Source organism: Nycticebus coucang, chromosome 8 (genome assembly GCF_027406575.1).
Source record: "Nycticebus coucang isolate mNycCou1 chromosome 8, mNycCou1.pri, whole genome shotgun sequence".
Lineage (NCBI taxonomy): Eukaryota > Metazoa > Chordata > Mammalia > Primates > Lorisidae > Nycticebus > Nycticebus coucang.
Window position 1 is genome coordinate 61477053 of NC_069787.1, and position 13564 is coordinate 61490616.

Consider the following 13564-nt stretch of genomic DNA (forward strand, 5'->3'; position numbering starts at 1 on the left):
GGTTAAGTGTGAATTCTCCTGTTCTTCAATTAAAGAATGAATTTACTGATGGATTTCTAGCTTTTTCTTTACATTCCAAAAAGAGTTTACAAGTTATTACAAGTAAAATTCATTAGTAATTATAAAAGAAAGAAAAAACCTTCAATAAATATTATCAGTACTTCCAAAAGCTAATTATGAATTCTTTAAAACAGCAGATAAGCGAAAGAGACTGCCAATCTGAACAAAAAGCCTGTCTGGCCTCCCGTTTGTCTCCTCTTTGAACATAATCACTGATTCAAATAGATTTTATCAGCTTCATGGAACTTCAAAGCCCTCAGAAAGAAAATACGATTTGATGATACCTTCCTCCTAAAAAGCAAATACATAGAATACTCTTCAAGGCTACCTGCCTCTGTTGTTTGGTGAATTTTTAATCACATATTCAGGTGGAAAACTATTTTCAAACTCCACCCACTACCTTGGACTCATGCCAAGTAAGTTGTAAGTAGGCACATTTATCTCTGTCGTTTGATAGGCTAATCAAGAGCTGTCATGTTGGGGTAATAGCACCTTTTTACCTTTTATTCAATAGTGATATGGATAGTGGACTTTCCTTAAATTACACTGTGAAGAATTATAGGAAGACAGTGGCAATTTCTGTTATACTTAAGCAGGCAAATTTCTCTCCACCACATAATTTACAGAACTCAAATTCAATAAAACATTACATGATGGTCCATTACTGTTATCAGTTTTGAATAATCCATCTTCATTCTTTATTTTACTGGAAAATAAAGTGCGCCAAACACAAGAGAAGGGAGGAGAAAAAGGGGGGAAAGCTACAGAGAAGGATCAGAGTTAAACCTCTGGGTTTTATCTTTTTAAAAACCAAAGGGCATTAAAGAATATATCTTCATGTATCACAACCTTTAAATAGCAATAATACAGAGAGGTGAATGAAAAAGTATAAATCTAGACGCTTTGGCAATTACTTTTAGCTATAGGTTTCCATTAAAAAGACATCAAGTAGGCCTAACTGAATGAATGACATATGCTGAAAGCTGATAACCTTCAATAGCAATTAAAGAACAGATGCCCACAGCTATGATTTAATAATAAAAAAAATAATAAAAATAAATAAAAATAAAGTTAAAAAAAAAAAGAACAGATGCCCATCAATTCAGAAGAGGGAAAGTTTCTTACAACAAGTAATTATATACATTTCACCATAAATTTTCAGAAAAGGTAGATTTAAAAAAATAGATGTGACAGTCTTAAGAAAGGGTATGTTTTAATTTAGCAGACCCTATGAATATGAGAAAATTCTCAATTGAGAGTTAAAATACAAGACACGGTATTTTAAAGTTATACATAACTGTCAATGACAAAAAATAATTCTCAATTCCTAACAGGGGTATCTATTATTTCAATAATGTCTTGAATCTGACCATATCACAAAACTTTGCATTTGTATGTACACATTTTATATGAATTTTTTTTTAACTTGGATTTGGGATTGCACCTTGTAATAAGTGCACACAAATGTGTGATGTGCAATTCAACTTCGCAAAGCTCCCTGTCCATACATATGCATTAGCATGTGTATTTTCGTACCCTACACTCACACCATACTCTCACTCTGCACCTGCTTTTATTGAAATGCGTACACTTTGAAATAAACACACTACATGCATTCATATGAATGCATAATCATTAAAATAAATGCAGCTGTGTGTGTGGTTTTTAAGTATGACCACTGAAAATACACACATGCATGCATGTGCAAAAGCTAGTTCTCAGAGAATGAATATTTAAATATACATAGAAAATTACTCTTATTTAAATAAAACATCTTCAAATATGGCCCAGCATCTATTTCTACTGATGAGTACTAATTATCAATATAAAGGTTTAAAACTAAAACTATTTATTTGTAACCAAAAGTTCCAAATAATTTTTGGTAATGACCTTTTTCTAAATTTGCTATTATTAATAAAGAGCTATCTGTATCAAGTTGTACCAGATTTTATTCTTTCCTTACCCTCAGGAAAATGAAGTCACCGTTTATGATGTTAACCATTAACCTACAGAGATGATCCTTTTCAAAGAGACTAATGTGGTATAAAAAGAGAGAAAATCCTGCCTTTCATTTCCTCAATTTTAAAAACACTTATCAGTAAACACATATGTCATTTTTGTCTATGTCTATGTTGTCTTTTGGGGCCCTTTTTTCCTTTTTTCATAGAGACAGGATCTTACTCTGTTGTCCAGGCTAAAGTGCAGTGGTGTGATAATAGGTCACCGCGTCCTTGAATTCCCAGGCTCAAGCAATTGTCCTTGCTTCAGTCTCCCACATAGCCTACAGGCAAGTGCCACCACACCTGGCTAATTTAAAAATTTTTTTGTTTTTAGAGATGGGGGTCTCGCTATCTTTTCCAGGCTGACCCTGAACTCTTAAGTTCAACTCCCAATCTCTCACCTCAACCTCCCAACATATGGGGATTGCAGAAGTGAACCACCACACCTAGTCTTTTGGGACTTTTGAGCTCAATTTAACAAGCATTATTGGAGTTTTAAATAGAGACCTATTTTGTTTGCTTAATGCTAAGACCGACTAGTAGTTACTGTATTTACAAAAATAAAGAATGCTACCAGATACAGGAATATCTAGAAAGCTATTGATTCATTCATTTTTTTTCGATAATTACACCCAACCGAATATAGCTGTCATATTAAGTTTACCAGCTAAAGAAAAAGACAGCTTTTCAGCTGTAAAAATAAGGAACCAGGTAAAATCATACAATTTTAACCTGAGGCATAACCTTGTACAACTGCCTTTTTTAAAAATAGACAAATGATGTACAAAAAACAGATGAAGAAACTGAAAACAAACACTGAATTAAAGGCTTTGTCAGGTCTCCTAACTCCCAGTCTAGTTAAGGCAAGCCAAAAATAAGTCACAGCTGGGATTCTCCTAGGTATGGAAACTCTGCCAACAAGGAATTAATACTAGATTATTTTTGTACCAGAATTTTATTCTTATAATCATGTAATAAACAAAATAACTTAAATATGAGAGGAAAGTATGAGTCAGTCCAAAAACCAAAAATAAACTGACAAAAGAAAGAACAGTGGTAAAACAAGAAAGTTAAAAAGATAGAACATCTTTGTACAAATCAAAGCTACATGTTTTTGTTTCTTTAGTGTGCCTACGCCAAAAATAAACATGATATATATCACAGCAGTTTCCAAACAAAGAAAAAAATTCATCTCATTCATGATTGAAGAGAATCAATTTGTTTAGGGTTTCTCAAAAATCTTTTTCTTATGACTTTTCTCATATCATGTATCACATTTTCTTTACGTCCCTCTCAAACATCTTCCAAGTTGACAGATAGTATCGTCACAGGAATTTGCCCAGGAGGACAAAGATATAAATGTTAGGGTTCTATGCAGATCTCAGTTAGCAGCCTAAATATGAATCTGCAAACTCAGACCAGTAGGGCACACTTAGTCTATGGCCTGTTCTGTCAACAGTTTTATTGAACCATCAGCACACCTACACCATTTATTGTTTGTGGATACTTGTTAATCTACAATGTGACAGGGATTTTATCACCTTCAAAGACTAATACGTTGATTATCTGATCTATTACAGAATGAAGTTTGCTAATCTCTTGTCTAGAGAATAAGAGTAGCATTATCAGTAACATGAGGAAAAAGCTAAAAACATTTTATAAGTCATATAATTTTTTTCAAAATGGCTGCTTAAAATTAAATGCCAGAAATTGCCTTCTAAGGTGTTTTTTTAAAAACATTGTAGAAAAATTTCAAACAGGTTCATTTACATACTTAGGTTTGAGATGGGCGGTAACATGAAAAAGACACTAGGCTAGAAACCTGGAATCCCTGCCAATGGCCTTGCCCAAGGCATGAAAACTTTTCTTAACCTTCTTCTACAGTTTCTTCATTCCATTATATAAAAGCATAAGTAATGCCAGCCTGAAACATTTTTTTATATTTATTTTTTCAATGTCTCTCAAATGGATCAATCTGCATAGTTTTCCTTTGATAGAGGAGGACGTTCACAGAGGAAGGATTAATAAAATTTAAGACAACACCAGGGGTTGGCAATTTTATCACATGAAGAGAAAGATAAAATATCAGTACACAGCAAAAGAATGAGCATTAGAATGAATGCAAGTGAAAAAAGAAGAGAGATAAAAGGGAAAAGAGAGCAGAAGCGTTTAGGAATAGAACAAAACTGACCTGAGTTCTGTTAAAAGCCACACGTGCAAATACTGCCTGGGAGATTCCTGCTCGTTTCAGTTCATCACGTACCCACTGGTAGATTTCGGAAGACACCTCTGTGTTGGTTGAAACCTGTTGCTCCAAAGGCTTATTCATAGATCTACTGACAGGGGGAGGGTGGTTCAAGTATTGTTGGTTTAAGGACTGCTGGGCTAAAAGTCTATTCACTGCATACTGCTGGTTCAGCAGCTGAGCCATCACCAGCTGCTGGTTGACCAATTGAGGACTGATAGGCGTTGACACAAGCCCAGGGTGCAGGTTTGGAAGAGGGGTCCGGACAGAGGGCTGACTGCCATGCGAGAGCTGCGCGGGGGATGGAGGCTGCTCTGCTGTGTTCCCTGGGACGGGCTGCTGGCCAAAATTGACATGGTTGGCACCTTGCTGGGATAGTTCAGAAAGACTATCCATTTCAACTAAAGTGAACAAAAAGTAAAATTATATTTAGTCAACAATGATGGGCATTGATGAAGATTTCTGATCACTTCCTAAAAAAAAAACAGACAGCACAGTAGGTACAGGACCCACCAAAGGTCCAACGAAACCAAGAGGATTTCAAGATGGAAACTCACTAGACTGCACTTTTATTTTCCTCTGAATAATTCCACAAATTCTGAAAGCAGGACACCACCTTTGATTTCATTTTTTTCAAATGTGGTTTAAATTTAAGACACAAAATCAATTATATTTGAATTCTTTGTTCCTAGTTATTCACTCTCACTTATTACCCTGAGAAGGCTCATAAGCAATGATGTTTATTTTAAAATGGCTTCTAGAAGAATGTCATTTGCTTAATGGAAACAAGAAACAGTGAGCTAAGAAAATAAGCTTATGATAATAAGAAACTAAAGAAAAGGAATTTACAAATACTTTCTCATGATATATATTACATTTAGTACTCCAGGCAAAAGTTGTGAAAGGAAAAAAGATAACACAGAATGTTCAATTTTTACCGACCAACGACTTATAAACATATAGTCAATATAATAAAGGGATTAAAAAATGAGCATAATGATGAGCAATAATAACTGAGTGTACACTGAACACTGTGTTAAATATATTAGATAGTTTGTTTCATTTAACCATCAGGAGCAGTAGGTGCACCTGAAAATATTTTTTTGAATAAAGCAAGTGATTTGTAATATGGCAAATCAGTATACCCAGTGTTGCAAAGACCCACATATTTTTCAAGAAGCTACTGCTATCACCAGATACTAAAGATAAGCTTTCGAGAAAGGGGTGGGAAATTTCTCTGGTAGATGACGCTATTAAGATTTTGCAATTTATTCCCACCTACCCAGGATGAATGCTTTTCCCCTTGCTCAATCACTCAGGTGGATTATCTGAGCATCAGCTGTAAGTGTGTAAATGCTTTGCAGCTACAAGAAGGAAACTGGTTTGATGCTCTAGACTGGCAAGGCCAAACATGAAGCTGCATGTCTAGAGGTCTTCCCAAACTGACACTGACTTCCCATGTATAGACAGATGCTGGTTTGGTTTAAATCATTATTTCTCATTATTAAATATGCAGGTTTTATACTCAGAGAAACTTATCATATTGCTATAGTCACTGGTATGTAGTATATGCAGAATATAATTAAGAAATGGGGGGGGAAAAAACCTTCCATTTCTACCGTGATACCAGCTCAAGTGGGCCATTCACGTAGAATAGTAATTCAAGCAATTATTCCAAAAATGATGCATTGTCTTCATTACAGCCCTAAGCTATAAAAGGCAAAGAATCTGTTTGGGTAGATGGATGGTTTTTCTTCAAATATTAAAAGCTAAAACATGCTTGAGATTTGGGTTCTTATGTTTCTTAAAATCTCTAAGAAAAATTATCGTTGTTATTATTAAATGAATATAATGAAGGTAACAGAGATAGATTTCAAACAGGGCATAATGCTATGCATATTAAACATCCCATTCCTATATTATTTTAAAATATAGAAGCTATAAATACGTGAAAGAAACCACTAATAGAAATTAAAACATTCACCTTAATCATAGTGTTTGCTTTTGTGAACACTGACAAGCTCAATAAGGAGAACATGCTATAATCTAAACGCTTAAGGTACAACATACAACTTTTACCTGCCATTTACAGGTAATTAATCTACATTTACACTGCAGATTAAATGTATTTAATGTATTTCCTGCAGGTCATATATTTAAATGTATTTCATGCATGTCATATATTGACCTAAAGCTACATGTTAAGAGAGGGTGTGATACTGGAATTAAAGTTTGGAAATGTTGCACTGATTTTTTTCCTGGTAAAGCAGTATGCTCACCACAGTGTCTATCTGAGGATGCCGGGGGATACAATTACAAAAATCACTTGATCTCAGTTGTGGAAACTATAAATAGATATATTTAGTTAAGTTTGATACAGTTTTGTTTCCTTAAAAATAGGCATTTTCCCTTTCTCTCAAACAAAAACAAAAAAACCTAAAAGCATTATTTCTCTCTGAGAGAAATCACAGCTAATATTAGTTATTCAAGGCCTGGTTAGGTCTTCACTGAGATGTTAAAAAATGACAGCTCCCCTCCTCACACCTCGATTTCCCGCATGTCTGACAACCAAGTCAGCTTAGCTGATTTAAACACAAACATTTATTGAATTTAATTATCTCATTATACTCATACCCACTCCCCACCCCCAAAGAAACATTCTAAATTGATCTCTAATTGGGCAATCAAAAGACCTGGCTTTAGATGTGACTTTGATAAACCCCCAAATGACATGTAATGGTATGTAGCCCCCACTGCAACCGTTTTTTGCTTACCCATCATATCTTTTGTCTTCTTGAAATGTTTGTACCACCTTCCAAATTCTTGACATTTTGCTGCTGAGACATTTGCATAGTAAGTGCTGTTCACGATGGAAGAGATCATACTCTGCATGAAGGGGGGAAAGAACATTTGTAATAATAGCTGCACAAGACAAAATGCAGAAATGATTTCAATTGTGGAAACTGTCTTTTTTTAATCAACTGAGTACCTTAGTACATTTTTCACACTTTAGCCTAAAGCCTCAACTTCTTAAAATTCAATTAAGTACATCATCAAAACCTTATTTAAGTAGAATTCAACAGCCCACTAAGACCTATATAAAGCTATCAAACCTACAGACTTTGTTCTAGCATTTATTGACCCCCCCATCAATGTCACCTGTTTCTTGGCTGACAAACTTCCACTGATCCCAATAAATCTAAATATGTGAACACGGCTTTAAAACTGCAATTCACAAATAAAAAATAAAAAAAATAATTGCAATTCACAAGTCTATGTTTTTTTGCGGTTTAGTGATTGGACTCTACATCCTTGCTCCTCAAAAGTATGGTCCAGGGACCAGCAATATAGACATTGTCTGGAAGCTTGTTAGAAATACAGAATGTTGGGCCCTACCCCAGACTTAGGCAATCAACATCTGCATTTTTACCAAGATCCTCAAGGGATTCACACGTGCATTAAAGTTTGAAAAACACCACTTGCACTTTCCATCCTAGTATATGGCTTTCAATTGGAGATGCATTAACAGCATTCAAAGGTGAAGTGACCATATTTAGAAGAAACAAACTATTAACAGAGCTCCTGTCAGGAGAAAAACATTCTGCAAACTTATTACTGTCTTCATTTTCAGTAAAGCTGGAGTTCTGAATTTCAAACTGACCATTCGAATTTTAGATATATACACTTCATGCTTACTAAATTTCTCAAGGATATCACAAAATAAGAAAATGACCTATTTTGTCATTTTCCTCATGCTGCTTTTAACAATAGCCCTGAAAACAGAGTCAACCATTTAACATACAAAAATGAAGAAAGACACGATTTTAATTTTTACTAGGAAGAGGGGTTTTTAAAAACTCATTTTCAGGAGGTGCCTGTGGCTCAGTGCGTAGGGCACCAGCCCCATATACTGAGGGTGGTGGGTTCACACCCAGCCCTGGCCAAAACTGCAACAACAATAAAAACTCATTTTCAACAAAGAAAATTATTTTCTTCTGAGCGCATTTTGGTTATGGTAGTTTCAAAGGTAGTTTTAATTCATGGTCCTTTTTAACCCTAACACCCATATTCTCTAGTAGCAGCTAAATTAATTTCCTATTGAGTCTTAGAAACAATTAGACTTTGTAGCACCAATTTGTTCCTCACCCCTGTGTGTAGAAACATGAGAACTTTCATTTCAGACTTCAGTCAGTCTAGGGTGAAATAGTTTACAGAAGGTAGCATTGTTCAGAGACAGTGAACAACCAGAAAAGCCAGTTTGGGGACAAAAGTATTTTTATATCATTATCTTCTTTAAGCTACTTCTAATGTAAAGCTCTTTTGGTTATTATTAATACTCCCAACATCTATTACAGTGTTAATTTTGTAGCATAAACACATTTCCTTAATAGGTAAGTTTGAGAGATCTGTGAAGAACTTCCAGGGAAGGATAGCTAGAGTCACCTTATTTATGTAAAATGTGGCTATCTTTCCTAAGAGGCACTGTGATGATATCTTTTTTTGACACTTTCTACTTTATAGTCATTTTCACATTTTATTTCTCTAAAAAGACATTCTTAATGTGCTCATGATACTCTGCCATTAATCCAATAGCTTGCAATTTCACTAAGAGCCTCCCACAGTCCACAGTGCAGAGACACTTAGCAAGGTTGCCAGAAACAGAGCCAAAAGATTACCTGATCCAGTTAACAATCCGTCAGCTTCAATCTCACTTACTCTATTGTAATAAAGGATCGATAAAGTCAGACACTAATAAAACTATTGAGATCACTGATGGGTAATGGTGATTCTGCAAATGGATGACAGCTGATGTTCTTCCACTTTGACCCAATTTTTAAAAAATTATTTTTTACCCAGACATGCTGGCAGTTTCTTAAATATTAGGATAATGGTATGTATTAAGTTTTAGACATCATTTCTGTCTTACTATATGGGATATCTAAATTCTACTTCAGTTTGCCAGCAGTTCTATATACGGAATTTGCTCTTTACTGAACACCTACTATGTGCCTGGTACTAAGAACAAAAAGATGAATAGGACACAGCCTCTGCCTACAAGAAGTTTAACATCTATTAGGAAAACAGATACATAAACAGATAATTCCAATGTAATGTCATTCAGTGCACCAACATGGAAAGGGTAGAAGAGGTTACAAGATGTATGAAAAAAAAGTCTGAAATATTTTTATAAAACTAGAGCCCACATGTAATAGTGCTATATAGTTCATTATTATCCATATGTGATAAATAATATCCATATGTCTGTATGTATCATCATCAGAGCTTCCCTTGTTTAACCCCAAATTGGTAAGCTCTGCCTGTGATTTTTCTGAATGCTTTCTGTCATGTGGTATGTGCTCAGGAAACACTGATTAATGCAAATATCAGCCTAAGGCCTAAATCAAAATGCTAATAATCTGTAAGTTATAATGCATGCCAAAGTAACTTTAGATTTCCTATCTTTTTTTTGCAGTTTTTGGCTGGGGCTGGGCTTGAACCCGCCACCTCCGGCATATGGGGCCAGCAACCCTACTCCTTTAGATTTCCTACCTTTTGGTATTTTGGGGCCCTGGGAAAAAGTCTATAATTTAGGTAACTTGGAGTCACCTCTGTTTTTACTGGAATAGTATGAAATAATCTGTACAATTAAATTGCTCACATGGCCACGGTATGAGTCTTTTTGGGTCTGGTGGTAATCCCTACTGAAGCTGTATCAGAGTAAACTAGTGAGAGTCAATGGCAGGGAAGACAGTCTGCAGAATCTTGTGTGCTGCATGTAGCATTTGAAAGAGCATAGTCAATCCCACAATATTAAATTTAGAAAATCAGGAAAAAACCTATTGTTTTGATAATACAAACAACAGAAAGTCTAGATTGGTAACACATTTTTCTAGGCGGTAGGGATATATAAACAGTAGACCAAGTTCTATGTTTCAAGGGAGAAAGGGTTAGGATTTATATTTTAATCAAAAGGAGACACTGGTTTAAAAAACACTGCACTGAACTGTGGGTCATGCAGGTCTGGGGCTCCATGTTATTTTCCAGCTCAATGCCTGGTGTCTATTAAATACACTAAATGTTCACCTGACAAAATAGAATAGAAATAAATCTGCATTCAAGTGCAAGGATGTGTCACATGCTGGGAGTATGACCTTGGTCAATTGGGTCAAAATCGATCACAATTTCCCATCCTAAATAGGAATGATAGTACATTCACTGCATAGGATTGTTCCTCTCCTTCACATGTATCTTCCTTTCATTCAGCATACATTTATTGCGCTCCTACTATGTGCCGAGCACTGGGCAAGTCACCAGGAAACTAATGACTTAAAGAGACATACTATCTACCTGTAGACAGACAATAAAAAAAATAATGGATGTGATGCAATTAGCACAGAGCCTGGAACATATCAAGTATAAACTTAAGACATGTTAATTACTATGACAACCTTCTGCCTCCTCCTTATCCAGCTTTTCTCATATGATCCCATTTCACTTTGGTTGACTATGCTTTAAATAACAGAATACTATCAGATAAAACTTTCAAATGATATACAGTATGTTAAGTCGAATAATAATTTTTGTAGAACAAAGAGTACATTAATTAAATTATTAAGTTGTAAGTCAGGCCAAGGAATAGCAAGAGAAAACACCGAGGGAAAGTATTTCCATTTTTTCCCGATATTCCAGTTTGGTAAGTGTTTTCTACAGCTGGTCTGTATCTGGTGGGAGGCCTCAGGAAGGCCCACCACTTGGATGGCTGACCCTGCCCTCGCCCATCTCTGGCAGACGGGTGCTCATCCTTCGGGACACATCTCAAGTATGCCCACTTCTGTGAGGCCCTTCCTAACGTCCCAACATCCTGCACACACTGCCACCATAGCTCTGGTCCTGCTGTCATGCTGTTGATTTTCTACTAGACTGCCTTAGGTATTATTTCTGCACAGGGTTGGACATGTATTGAGTGATCAATAAAAAATAAAAAAGGTCACTGAAACAAGGCGTTACTGCAGGCTACCAGAAAAATCCTCTTTCTTTATTATGCCTTAAAGGTCAAAGGGAACGGCAGCTTACTTGTCACACGAATCTTTAAAATCCATCACTTTTAGCTGTTATGACAGAAATCATAGTTTCAAGAACCCTTGTTCATTAATTTGCAAGAAATCCTTTCCCAGGTTTTCAGAATACATCCACACAGATGTCTCGGAAGTTGCAGTGCTCGGTGGTTATGTTATTCCAGTTCTCTCCCAGTGTCTATTTATATGAGTTCTCCAAAGCACTTTGAAAAAGACACAACTTGTATGGCAAGTTTCCTATTCAGTGGCTGGTCTGTATAAAACATCAATGTTCAGGGCATAAAATAATCCAACTAACAAAACTCAGTAAGTTGAAATCCCAAATTCAAATGCTATACATTATAGCAAGCAATAAATAGGCCACAGCTTCCAATGTTGGGAAATACAATCTCAAAGTAGGCAGAAATTGGCTGTGGGTCTCATAACCCCGGTGTGACACAATATTCTCATCCTAGGAGCCAAGTTGTAAGCTTTTCTAAGATCCATAAAGCACATGTCTACTCCCTACGAGGAGCTTCGGTTCTTTCTGAGAGTCTGCTGAAGTTCCGATCTGAAAGAATGCCATCTTCACAGAAACCCCGGTACTCTAGAATGATACCATCTGCCACAGGCTGAGCTTCCTTTTCAGCCAAATACATTATTTATAACCTTTCTAATTGTGAAAAGGTAAGGGTGGAATTTTTCTAAAGCCTAACTTAGCTATAGTTAGAACATTCTGAACCTTTGCTCTAAAATACTGCAGGTCTCTTAAATTTAACAAAAAAAAAAAAAAAAAAAAAACACAAAGAACTGATTGAGGCAACACATTTCTTCAAAATATTATTTTCTTTCAAATTCATGCTAGAGTATCACATATTCTGGAAGTATACATTTATAACAAATTTAGAACATGAAAGAAAACAGTTTTATTTTTCTACTTGGTCATCTTAAGAGTCAATGAAGAGGTTTTAGGAGAGGTAAGGCCTTCTCAAAAAAAGACTCATCAGCTAGGAAAAGACAGTGATCTGATTACCCTTAAAATTGCTTTGTTGTGCCTTTAACAACAACCAAAAAAACCCACCCCAAAACAATGCTAATCAGGTTATTCAATCATTTAAACCAAAACTGTTCATGCTTTTCTGCCAAATCAACCAACCACAGCAAAATCTGTTATCTCTGATTGCTCAGCTTCCAGTCAAAAAACTGTTAACCCCCACTATACCAAAAGTTTTCCAAAATATCCTCAGAGCTCTGCATGCTGGTAGAGAATAAAGAGAAAACCATGTCAGCTTTAAAGGGTAATTGGAGTGCTTTACCATATTTGCATATTACAATATACTCTAATAAACTAAACAGCCTGTACCGGAAGCCAGAAGCTCCTAGTATTTCATATGATCTCCACACTGGCTTTTGTACATGACTTTTTTTTTCTTTTTTAAACGAGACTGTGATATCATGATCAAAACTTGCTGAGGACTTGCTGATGGTTTAACTGAGGTGGGAGGAGGTAGCAATAGCATCTACAAAATGGTGGTTCACCCATGTTTAAAGCTTTCAGGCTCCACCAGCAGAGAGGGCAAGGGCTACAACATCTTATTTACACAATTATCTAAATACGATTAAACAGCTGATGGACAAATATTAAACTGGAAAATGTATAGTCATTTCAGCTTAATGTAATCCTCTTTCTGTAAACACCCAAGATGATTTTTTTCAACCAGAACAGTCCTGACATCTCATAAGCCTAAGGGTGAATAGCAAGAGATTGTTTTTGATAGTTATAAATATTCAAAAGACATGCAGACCATCTGCTTTCATAATACAGGTAAAGCAAGACTGAAATGGTGACTGCTGTATAAAAATGATTCTTTTAACAAAGTCTTCCTCTCCTCGAAAACTATAAAGACAGATGTCAAAAACTGTTTACACAGAGCAATCAGGAGCGTGCAAAATGTAATATTCCTTTTACACACAGTGCTTGCTAAAGAGATTTTTTTTTTCTTTTTCTTCCCATCTGTGTGTTGCAACACATTTCTACAAGTTAAAAACATTTTTTTCAAACAGAGATCTCATGAATACCCAAAAACATGCTATCTGGTTTCTGAATGCTAATTAATTTCAACTAAGGAATCTGAATATCTTTTTCTGTAGGAAGGAATGTATGTTTTGAATTGGAATACTCCAGAGAGAGAGCAAGAGACATA

The 13564-nt window shown here is 35.6% G+C and overlaps 1 protein-coding gene across 7 annotated transcripts in view; it reads right to left on the reverse strand.

The window, feature by feature from the left end:
* The window catches only part of SATB1 (SATB homeobox 1), a 97856-nt gene that overhangs the window by 41784 nt on the left and 42508 nt on the right, over positions 1–13564 (reverse strand). For all 7 annotated transcript variants that reach the window (XM_053598469.1, XM_053598470.1, XM_053598468.1 and 4 more), the window contains exons 6-7: positions 7080–7191; positions 4252–4706 (exon numbers count right to left, since the gene is read on the reverse strand). In XM_053598469.1, coding sequence (XP_053454444.1) covers positions 4252–4706; positions 7080–7191 — 567 coding nt within the window. The remainder of the gene's footprint in view (positions 1–4251; positions 4707–7079; positions 7192–13564) is intronic.